The sequence below is a fragment of the Chenopodium quinoa genome, unplaced genomic scaffold, assembly GCF_001683475.1.
Source record: "Chenopodium quinoa cultivar QQ74 unplaced genomic scaffold, ASM168347v1, whole genome shotgun sequence".
Lineage (NCBI taxonomy): Eukaryota > Viridiplantae > Streptophyta > Magnoliopsida > Caryophyllales > Amaranthaceae > Chenopodium > Chenopodium quinoa.
The window spans coordinates 2,225,955-2,237,464 of record NW_018744693.1 but is presented as its reverse complement, the minus strand read 5'-3'; the positions used below and the strand labels follow the sequence as shown (position 1 = coordinate 2,237,464).

General features: G+C 35.3%; 1 protein-coding gene and 1 pseudogene across 1 annotated transcript; both read left to right on the top strand.

Moving 5' to 3' along the window:
- The first annotated feature begins 312 nt into the window (after nucleotides 1–312).
- On the top strand, nucleotides 313–5,967 carry LOC110702305 (geraniol 8-hydroxylase-like). Its single transcript, XM_021880008.1, has 4 exons — nucleotides 313–1,046; nucleotides 1,355–1,554; nucleotides 4,064–4,911; nucleotides 4,997–5,967. The coding sequence occupies exons 1-4, from the start codon at nucleotides 313–315 to the stop codon at nucleotides 5,600–5,602; spliced, it is 2,388 nt and encodes a 795-aa protein (XP_021735700.1). The 3' UTR covers nucleotides 5,603–5,967.
- A 274-nt stretch (nucleotides 5,968–6,241) lies between these two features.
- LOC110702552 lies at nucleotides 6,242–7,969 on the top strand (annotated as a pseudogene).
- The last annotated feature ends 3,541 nt before the right edge of the window (nucleotides 7,970–11,510 follow it).

Genomic DNA, 11,510 nt, shown 5'->3' with positions numbered 1-11,510 from the left:
TTTTCTGTCAAGTATCGCAACTTTCTTGCAGCTATTATCAAGGATAATGATCCTAAATCTTTCAAAGAAGCAATGAAATATGACGGATGGCGTAAATCTATGAAAGATGAAATTCGTGCTCCAGAGGACAATGGTACATGGACTCTAGAACGCCTTCCTCCTGGGAAACGTGCTCTTGGTAGTCAATGGGTCTATAAAACTAAATAGTTATCTAATGGTGAAATTGAGCGTCTTAAATCAAGATTAGTGGTGTTTGGTAATCATCAACAAGATGGAATTGACTATGATGAGACATTCGCTCCAGTTGCCAAGATGACTACCGTTCGTGCTTTTCTCGCAATAGCGGCTTGCAAAAACTGGGAAATACATCAAATGGATGTGCAAAATGCCTTTTTGCATGGTGACCTAGCAGAGGAAGTTTACATGAAGTTTCCCCCCGGGTTTGAAAGTTCAGATCCGTCTTTGGTGTGTAGGTTACGCAAGTCATTGTATGGCTTGAAACAAGCACCTCGGTGTTGGTATGCAAAGTTGACAACGGCTCTAAAACGGTATGGATTTATCCAATCCTATTCAGATTACTCTTTATTTACATATACTAATGGCAATACTCAAATTAATGTCTTAGTTTATGTGGATGATCTTATTATTTCTGGGAATGATTCCGCTGCACTTAAGGCTTTCAAAGCATATCTTAGTGATTGTTTTAAAATGAAAGATCTTGGTTCCCTTAAATATTTTTTAGGCATTGAGGTGGCTCGTAGTCCGTCCGGATTATTTTTGTGTCAAAGAAAGTATACTCTGGATATTATCTCTGAAACAGGTTTATTGGGTGCAAAGCCGAGTGGGTTTCCCATGGAACAAAATCACAGACTCGCTCGTGCTAATGGCGAATTTCTTCAGTATCCAGAAGCTTATCGTCGTCTTGTGGGACGGCTAATATATCTCGGGGTCACTAGACCGGATCTAGCCTACTCAGTTCACATTTTGTCACAATTCATGCAAGCACCTCGCATAGAACATTGGGAGGCGGCCTTGAGAGTTGTTAGGTATCTCAAAGGATCTCCCGGCCAAGGCATATTATTGCATTCGGATAGTGAGCTCACTTTAGAGGGATGGTTAACTCAGATTGGGCGGCGTGTCCTTTAACTCGACGCTCGTTGACAGGTTGGCTTGTGTTTCTAGGAAAATCACCGATTTCTTGGAAGACTAAAAAGCAACCTACAGTTTCAACTTCTTCTGCAGAGGCGGAGTACAGGTGTATGAATGGCGCCACTTGCGAATTAAAGTGGCTCAAGGGTTTATTGTTGAGTTTGGGTGTGCAACATCCTAAAGCCATTAAATTGTTCTGTGATAGTGAGTCAGCATTGCATATTGCGAGGAACCCTGTGTTTCATGAGCGTACGAAACACATAGAGGTTGATTGTCATTTTGTTCGCGATGCCATCACTGAAGGATTAATTTCTCCGTCACATGTGTCCACTAAAGATCAATTAGCGGATATATTCACAAAGGCACTCGGAAAGGCGCAGTTTGATAAACTTCTTTCCAAGTTGGGCATTTTTTATCCTACTGCTCCAACTTGAGGGGGGGTATTAGGATATTCAGGAAATATCATATATTTAGGAAATATTTTATCTTCTCTGTTTCCATGTTTATCTAGGACTAGGATTCTAGAGATCTTTTGTATTATATATTTCGTGCTTTTCCATCAATGAAAGCTAAGCAATTTCTGCCCAATTCTACCTAATTCTACAAATAGCCACCCACTTGATTTTGATTGGTGGATGTTGAATACCAAAGTGTTGAAATTGAAATACAAGTTGTTACGTATGATCTAAACACGCTAGCTCCCAAAATCCAAAACAAGAGGAAGCATTATACTTGTACTCGTAACTGAGGCGGCTTTCTATTTTCTTTGAAGCTTCACTCCAATGCAATTACTATTTTCATCACAATCATTATTCATCAATACAAAGTGTATTTAATTTGACAAGCTATTTAAATTGATCATACCACTTTCTTCAATGTCTAACAATGCATATGGTGGCGCGTACGTGTAGCTATCCTTAAGGTGGCTCAATAGTACTATGTCACTACTAGCTTGGCTACAAAGCCTTAAGGTGGCAAATAAAGTAATAAATCAGACAACAATGTACATGATATAGAATCTATATAAGCATAAGATGAATTTCCTATAATGTTATGGATTTAAATACTTATGACAAAAACACGTACTCGAAAATTAATGATGGATTATTGATGCGAGATTTTAGGTTAGCCTATGTATACAAGAGGGTTTAGGCTTACTAGAAAATTAATGATTGTTATTGAGGAAAAATCATCAATAGGGTTATTGTCTTATTTTGTAGGAAGTTAATAATTAAAATAATAATTTATTTGAAGAGAGAAAAATGTTGTCTCTTTTATTATCGTGTTTTGCTCTTTATTTTATATAACGTTTGTGGGTGAATTTTCAAATCGTTCCATTGCACAAATCCGTTATAACAAAATACTGGAATAATTTGTTATTCATAATCTTTCGTTTTTCAACTTCTTATGAACCGACCGCATCTACCATTTAGATGAAAATGGTTATAGCTACGTTCGTTTTTCTTTTCTTTTTTTTTTAAAAAAAAAAAAGTTGTTACAATTACTAAAAATCACTTTTTTTTTTTTTAAAGGGTTAGAATTTAATTATCTGTAAACTATTAGTACATTAATATTATGTCTCCTTTTAGACCTCATTAAATTCTTCTGTGAAGTTCAATGATAGCAAGTCTAGTTTGTGACTAAGCACATGGTGTACTGTAGCAACATTTTTTACAAGAGTAATACTTAATCATTCATATGAGTAACTACATTTATCAGTAAAGATCGTTACCACATTTATAAGTAAAGATCAATTATCTTATTTTATCCATAAGAATAACCCCAATTCATTATAAAACAAACATCAACTACTTAATTACAAAAAAAAAAGTAACCTTTTGTTATTTGAAAAACCCCAGTTATCACAATCTCAATTTTTCATGGACTACGTAAAATCTATTATCATAACCATTAAGTCCATTATAACATTATTTTAAACTTTCACCTTCAAGCAATATCTTTCATTGAAAGATAAAATAAGTTGTTAACAATAGAGTACCTTTTAATTACAACAAAAAAGATAGGGTGAGGCATACAAGAAAACAGCATTAATTTAAGTATATGGTACTAATTTGAACTTAAAAAAAATGTCTCTTGTAATTAAAATGAGAAAAAAAAAATCATGGAATAATTTTTTTTTAAAGGGATGTAACCCAAGTTAGGTAGATTATAAAGATTCAATAATGATTAGGATTATTGCATTAATGCATGTATAAATCTATGAAAGGACAGAATTGGTTGCTTGTTCATGTGGAAAACATACATTGATATATATTAATTAAAATAATAAGGGGTGATCCAACATTTTAAAGTGTGTATTCTATCACACCCTCTCATATAAAAGCCCTTTACGCTTGAAATGTGGATGCGACATAGGCTTTTTATACTTAGCGCGAACTATTCCACTTACAAGTGAGGGGTGGATGAGTAAAGCATATACTTATACGGATTACTCGTAATATTTATTATACGGATTACTCGTAGTATGTATCTACTTGCATATACTTATTTTAACCAAAGTCATAAACCCAAATCTACGGTAAAGCAACATCACCTTTACATAACTTTTTTAGCCTCAATATATTTTCAGTGCCTCTCAATAGTCAATACCAACTAATTAGGTCTTAGGTAGTAATGGAATTATGTGACAGGTTTTTGAAAAACAAGCCAAAAAAGTAGGAAAGAAAATTCAATTTATAAATAAATTCAGAAGAGATTCAGATCATACCATTCATTTATGTAGCCACATCAACATATTTGTAAGTTAAATGAGGGAGGATATAAAATCATACATTTAACAAATCCTTGCACCACGTTACACAATATACCTATGAGTGCCAACACAAACAATACTGTACTTTAGAGGTGTCATGGATGGCCTGAATTCTGTGTTGTGTTTTGTATTAGCATTGAGTTCGCCTCCTCCGATCTTTTGCTAGGAAAAACAATGAAAAGAAACTGCCACCAGGGCCACCGCCTCTACCCATCTCCGGGGACCTCTTTAGCCTCGGCTCCATGCCACATGTCTCCTTGACAAAACTTGCCAAAGAATATGGCCCATTGATGATGCTGCAGCTCGGCCAAGTGCCTACAGTGATCATTTCTTCAGCTGCCGTGGCAAAAGAGGCCCTTCAAAAGAATGATGTGTGCTTCTCCAGCCGCCATATTCTTGATGCTGTTCGTGCACTCAAACACCATGAAAATTCAGTGGCTTGGTTGCCAGCAGGTTCAGCATCATCTGAATGGAGAAATTTACGAAAAATCTGTAATTCCCATGTTTTCTCTGCCAGCAGACTGGGTGCTAGCCAAAGCCTTCGAAGAAATAAGATCAATGATCTTATTTTCTATGTTGAGAAGAGCAGCGATGATGGTACAGCAGTAAACATCGGCCAAGCAGCATTCACTACTACCCTCAATTTGCTGTCAAATACTTTTTTTTCAGTTGATATGGGTGATCCCAATTCTGAAATTGCTCGTGAATTTCGAGAGACAATACGAGGCCTGATGGAAGAAGTTGGGAAACCCAACTTTGCAGACTATTTTCCCTTCCTGCAAAAGATTGACCTACAGGGCATCAGACAACGTACAAGTGTTCACTTTGGAAAGCTGATAGATTTTTTCAAGATTATGATCAACCAAAGGTTGCAAGGGGAAAGGCCGTCAGGATCAATTGAAGGCAACGATGTTTTAGACGCACTGTTAGGCATTAATCATGAGAAAAATGAGAAAATTGAACTTTCAATCATACCTTATCTTCTACTGGTAGTCATCTGCTGTATCTCTCTTGAAAAAAGTTATTGAGATGTTTTTGTTGCGTTCAAAAAAAATTGACATCTCTTCTCTGCAGGACTTATTTTCAGCAGGAACTGACACAACATCAACCACCCTAGAATGGGCAATGGCAGAATTGTTGCACAACCCAGGAAAGCTGAAGAAAGCACAAATGGAGCTCCAAGAAATCATTGGAAAGGGAAATTCATTAGCAGAAACTGACACTCCTCGGCTTCCATACTTGCAGGCCATTGTCAAGGAAACCTTGAGAATGCACCCACCAGTGCCACTTCTGCTGCCTAAAAAAGCCGATGCAGATGTGCAGCTCTTCGGCTTTAATGTCCCCAAAAATGCACAAGTACTGATAAATGCATGGGCCATTGGGAGAGATCCAACCTTGTGGGAAAATCCCACTTTATTTGAGCCAGAGCGATTTATGGGATCAAATATTGATTTCAAGGGCCATGATTTTGAGCTGATTCCATTTGGTGCTGGCCGTCGTATCTGTCCTGGGTTGCCATTGGCTAATAGGATGATCCCTTTGATGCTGGGATCACTAATTCATGGTTTTGATTGGAAGCTAGAAAATGGGATTTCACCAGATGAGATGGATATGGAGGAGTCATTTGGGCTCACCGTGGAGAAAGCTCAGCGACTTTGTGCCATTCCAGTTCGTATCTGAATTGTAACCCTACAAACCTACAATCACACTTATCAAAGAATTGAGCAAAAAAATAGAGATGTTGAAGCAATAGCTCTTCTTAAAGCATTGTCACACAGTTCTCAACTATACTAATATACTTCGTAGACTTTCGTTGTACCCTACAGTAAGCGTGCTTAGCCTGAAGACTTTTATATAGTAAGCTCAAACCACTCTGTATATAATGAAATTTGCATTTTGTTCTGACACTACAAAAGAATGATATTTGAAAATAAGGGATCTTGGGATCCCCGACATGTAATCCTATTTTATGATGTATCAAATTGAGGGAGAACATGCTTAGCCAAGAGAAAGAGAAATAAACCTACAAAATCAATAAAGACAAATGAATCCAAGATTTCCATATCTGATTTAGGTTCCATAATTCTATATGCTTGCTTTTTTTAATGGGGCATAAATGCATAATACATGATACATATTATTTTTACATCAGTCTGCTACTGCCAAACAGCAAGTGGCCAATGTTGATAACTGGCATATTAAGCAATAAAATAACTTATGCTTTCAATATAATTATTTTTCTCTCACAAGTGTAAGCAACAAGAGAGGCCTTCTACCAAAAATCTACACCAAGCAAACAATCTAAACACTGAAAGACCCATGGATTACCTGAATTTAGTGCTGTTCCTAGCATCAACATGGATTACAATCCACCTTCTCCTCTCAGTAGTAAAGAAGGTCAATGAAACAAACCGAAAAAATCTTCCACCAGGTCCAACCTCTGTACCCATCTTAGGGAACCTGTTTAGCCTTGGCATCAAACCGCATATCTCCTTGACTGAACTTGCCAAGACATATGGTCCTCTCATGACTCTGTAGCTTGGTCGTGTGCCAACAGTGATAATTTCTTCAGCAGCAATGGCCAAAGAAGCCCTTCAGAAGAATGACATTTCCTTCTCTAACCGGATGGTTGTTGATGGTGTCCGTGCACTTGGCCATCATGAAAAATCAATAGTCTGGTTGCCAGTAGCACCTCAATGGAGAAACCTCCGCAAAATCTGCAACACACATGTTTTCTCTTCCAGCAGACTCGATGCTAGCCAAAGCCTTCGAAGAAATAAGGTGAAAGACCTTCTTAAATTTGTGGAGAAAAGCAGTCAACTTGATGAGGCAGTGGATATCGGCCAAGCAGCTTTCACCACTACCTTAAATTTGTTAGCAAGCACCTTTTTTTCAGTGGATTTAGGTGACCCCAGCTCTGACTTTGCTTGTAAATTTAAAAAAACAACACGAGATATGATAGAGGACTTAGGAAAACCGAACATTGCAGATTATTTCCCAATACTTCAGTCGATAGATCCACAAGGCATCAGGCGTCGTACGGGTGTTCATTTTGGGAATATAATGGGCCTATTTAAGACTGATTGACGAACGATTGTAGGAAAAGCAGTCATTAAGCTCAACTAAAGGCACTGATGTTCTGGATTCATTGCTAGAAGTCAATCAGGAGAAAACTATGGAAATTGAACCGTCAAACATTCCAAACCTCTTGCTAGTACGTCATCTGATTTTCCTTTTTCATCCCTTCAACAAAAAATTGCAGTCACCTTTTCTTTGGCTTTCTCCAAACAATGAATGTTATATTTTTTACAGGACCTATTTGCTGGAGGGACTGACACAACATCGAGCACCCTCGAATGGGCTATGGCAGAGCTACTCCACAATCCAGAGAAACTGAAGAAAGCAAAAGCAGAGCTCTATGAAATCATTGGACAAGGAAACCAAATACAGGAGCCTGATATTGTCCGGCTGCCGTACTTACAAGCAGTTTTAAAAGAGACCTTCAGACTGCACCCAGCTGTGCCCTTTCTGATACCCAGAAAAGTAGATTCAGATGTGAAACTTTCCTCCTTTACGGTGCCTAAAAACGCACAAGTGTTGATCAATGTATGGGCAATTGGGAGAGATCCAGATGTGTGGGAGAACCCAAATTCATTTGAGCCAGAAAGGTTTCTGGGATCACAGATTGATATTAAGGGTAATGATTTTGAGCTGATTCCATTTGGAGCTGGCCGTCAAATTTGTCCTGGATTGCCATTGGCAATTCGGATGCTTCATCTGATGTTGGGGTCACTGGTAAATGGGTTTGACTGGAAGGTGGAAGGTGAAATTTCACCCGAAATGATGGATATGGAGGAGAAATTTGGGATCACCCTGCAGAAAGCTTAGCGACTTCATGCTATACCTGTACGTGTCTGAAAATTGCCATATCATTCCAGTTTGCATTGTACAAGTATTCAAGTAATAAAGTGTGTGCAACCATGAACCTGCCACAGAAAAGAGTCAATATCATGAATTAATTTTAGCAGGAGTTAAAGATTTTCCGAATTTCAAAGTATCAAGAACATTACTTTAAATCAATATCATTGTTGTAAAATAAACACTGAGTTGTAGATTTCTGAAGTCCAAGTGTTGTGAATATCACTACTTCAATTTAAAGTGGATTTGATAAACCATCAAATTTAAAAACACTTATTACTCAATATTGTCATTCAATTTTTCTTTTTTTAACAATACAGTCATATGAAATAGAAAAGAAATATGATATTATCTGAAGGGGAAAAAACATGATAATTGATCAGAATTTTGTATGATTAACTTATTCACTATCATAGTTCTTACACTATAACAAATAAAATCACAACAAAAGATACAGATTAAGCGCAAGAAAATTAGAAATATTTGATTACCTGAGCATTGTGCAGCATGTATGATTCACTTATCTACTAACATAGTCCTAACACTATAACAAATCAAATACACAACAAAAGATGCAGACTGAGCTCAGGAAAATTAGAAATCTATGGATTACCTGAGCATTGTGTGCCATCTTCATATACAAGAAAAGGCAGTGCTCCATTATCGCATTGATATTGTTTATGCCCTCAAGACGGATATAGGGCTACTGGAGAATCGTTGAAATCAGACCACCAAAACTCCCTTATCTATTACCAGTACATAGGTAATTAGGTAGTAATTCCTCATGCTAGAGATTGTGATGAACTTGTATCTCTTGGTCCTTTTCCCCAAAGCTTCATATCTTAGGCGGAAATTGATCTCCTTTAATAAAATTCTCGCAGCTTGGTTTAGAAAAAAAAAAAAATAGTAATTCCACTGTTGCTTCTCATTGTCTGTCAGGTTCAGTGTGTCATTTCATCGAGCACATTACATTCACTAATTCAAAACCTTGATATCATACTTTTAATTTTTTAAATCAGATTATGAGGCAATTCAACATACACTTCTCTCCAATAATCATAAACCATAGATACCTATTCATACAAAACAATCTTTTTTAAAAAATCAGATTCTTTAAGGCGTTTCATCAAAAACACTTGAATGCATTATTCCAAAACTTGACCTTTTAAATTTATTCCGGATTCTTTGAGGCATTTCATCAAACACTTTATCTGCACCAATCCAGATTATTTACAGTATTATTATTAGAGGCATTTGATCAAATTTTCTATTGGATTCTTTGACACATTTCATCAAACACTTAATCTGCACTAATCCAAAAACCCTTTTCTTCTCAAATTCTTTGTGGCAATTTATCAAACACTTTATCAGCACTAACCCAGAAACTTGATATCTCTCTTACAGATACAACATCAAGCACCCTAAAATAGTAAAATGGGTAATGGAGGAATTACTCCGCAACCCATAAATCTGTGTTGGATTGCCATTGGTTAATTGGATGACTCTGGAGTCAATTGTTTTGGGTTTGATTGAAACCTAATCCATTTTCTTTTTTGTGGAAGTTTTAGCAGAAAAAATTGTTACGAGTAAAAAAGTATAAAGGGTAAAGAATTTAGCAAATTAGACATGAAGGTCATGTTGCGGGTTGGCTTATATGGACTAATTATAAATTACTCGCAAGTAAAACAAAAACTCCAAAAACACATTTTATATGTAGGTGGGCTTATATGGACTATTTTTTTTTTTTTTTAATTGTAAATTACTCTCTCTGTCCCATAATACGTTGCACAGTTAAATATTGCACACATGTCAATACACTAATTTGACTTTATTATTATACAAATAAATATTAATGAAAATTATTTTAAAAATTATATTATGAAACTTTATATTTAAACATATTTTATGATAAAATATATTTTTATTATGTAGTTAAAAATTATGGCCAAATCTAATGTGTGAACGGTGGAAAAAAAGTCCGACGTCTCATATATTATGGGACGGAGGGAGTAAAGGCTTGGACAAGTAAAAAAAAACTCGAAAAACGCGTTTTGTATGCGACTGATCACATGATTTGATCATTTTAAAAGATTAATGTAATTCCTTAACATTGACCGAGATGCTACTGTAATTCTAATTGAGTTACCCTAATAGACCGATGGAATATATCATTTAACACTGACCGAGTAATTCCGATAATACTAACAAAGTAACTCCAACCCCAGATGGCGTGCTACACCCAAATTTGAGATACTAATTTCTGTTTTTTAAACAAAAAAAATAAGTATAATACAAAGTTTTAATGCTTATATATTTCAAAACATAATAATTTACATTTGTTTTGATTTTTGATATTCAAGCATACTTCGTACTCTATAATTTATGAGATCTTGGTCCTGTTTGACGGTAGCGTTTTAAGTAGCAGTTAACATTTGGATCAAATCAAAACATGCTTGAAAATGTAAGAGTGTTTGGTAAGGTAACAATTCAGGTAACAGTTAGTAGTAGAAGTAACGTTTATCTAGATTTTGTCAAACATTAATAATATTAGCGTTTGAAAGGTATATGGTAGCTTTTGACAAATTTTATTTACTTCGTAAATATTATGCATGTATTTTAACTATATTTTTAACAATTTAACCGCTAGTTTTACCAAACACTCAACTATTAATCGTTACATTGAGAGCTAAACTCTACCCAAAACTAATTAATAGGCATGACATCTACTCACTACTCTAATCTACCCGCTATTCGACCACTACCTACTGCTAGTTTTGCCAAAAAGGACTTGTGTTATGTCACTCCAGAAGTTTTTTTTTTTTTTTTTTTTTTTTTTTTTTTTTTTTTTTTTTTTGGTATAAGAAGATGTGCAATAATGCAACTGAGATAGTAAAAAGAAACGAAGGGGTAGGGCTTAAAAAAAAATTATATTTTGAACGTTGAGGAGTTTATTATTTGTTAATTTGAAGTTGGAGACCAATATTTTATGTTTTGATAATCAAATATGTTGAGAGTTGTGATTGAAATGTAATTAGGTAAGTATATTATTGTAGGTTAGTTCAATGTGATTCACGGTTTTAACCATAAAAGTTTTTGTTTATATTAAGCAAAACGTAATAAATAGTAAAATCCCCTAATATGACCAATTTTGGGCGGGGTTTAGACATAATTTTCGACAGGGGTCATCAAGTAGATACTCACACTAAAGATGTTAAAAATTCATCCGATCCAAACAAAATCCGATTAAGATTTCAACATATATGATTGTATGAAACTATGAATACAATATTATAGCATTATCCAAAATTGAAATAACCCTGATCCAAACTCACCGAATCCGACTTACCTACCCGAATTGACACCTCATCTCACACTCATGAGTGATTTTTGCAAAAAATGAACCCGCATTGGCTAAGTAGGTTATATATTCAATGTTCTCTCTTGAATTATGGTACCAGTACTTAAATGTTAATGTAATTCACTAATTCATTAGAAAGTCGTGTCAGATAACACACTTTCTCAAATGATAAATCCAAACAAAAAAATTATACTAAATCGTCATAATTGGATATTAATTTTATTTTTAATTTATTTTATTTTTTTAAAAAAAAACCTAGTATTGAAAGGTACTTAAATCAAACTGGGTTTTTACAGACTAAGCAGATACTTC

Bases quoted from the DNA above. Each gene is read 5' to 3' on its own strand.
- LOC110702305 (XM_021880008.1), top strand. From the start codon at position 313: ATGACTACCGTTCGTGCTTTTCTCGCAATAGCGGCTTGCAAAAACTGG. The intron at 1,047-1,354 runs GTATCTCAAAGG...GTTCTGTGATAG, and splicing joins GCGGCCTTGAGAGTTGTTAG to TGAGTCAGCATTGCATATTG. The intron at 1,555-4,063 runs GCATTTTTTATC...ATTAGCATTGAG, and splicing joins TAAACTTCTTTCCAAGTTGG to TTCGCCTCCTCCGATCTTTT.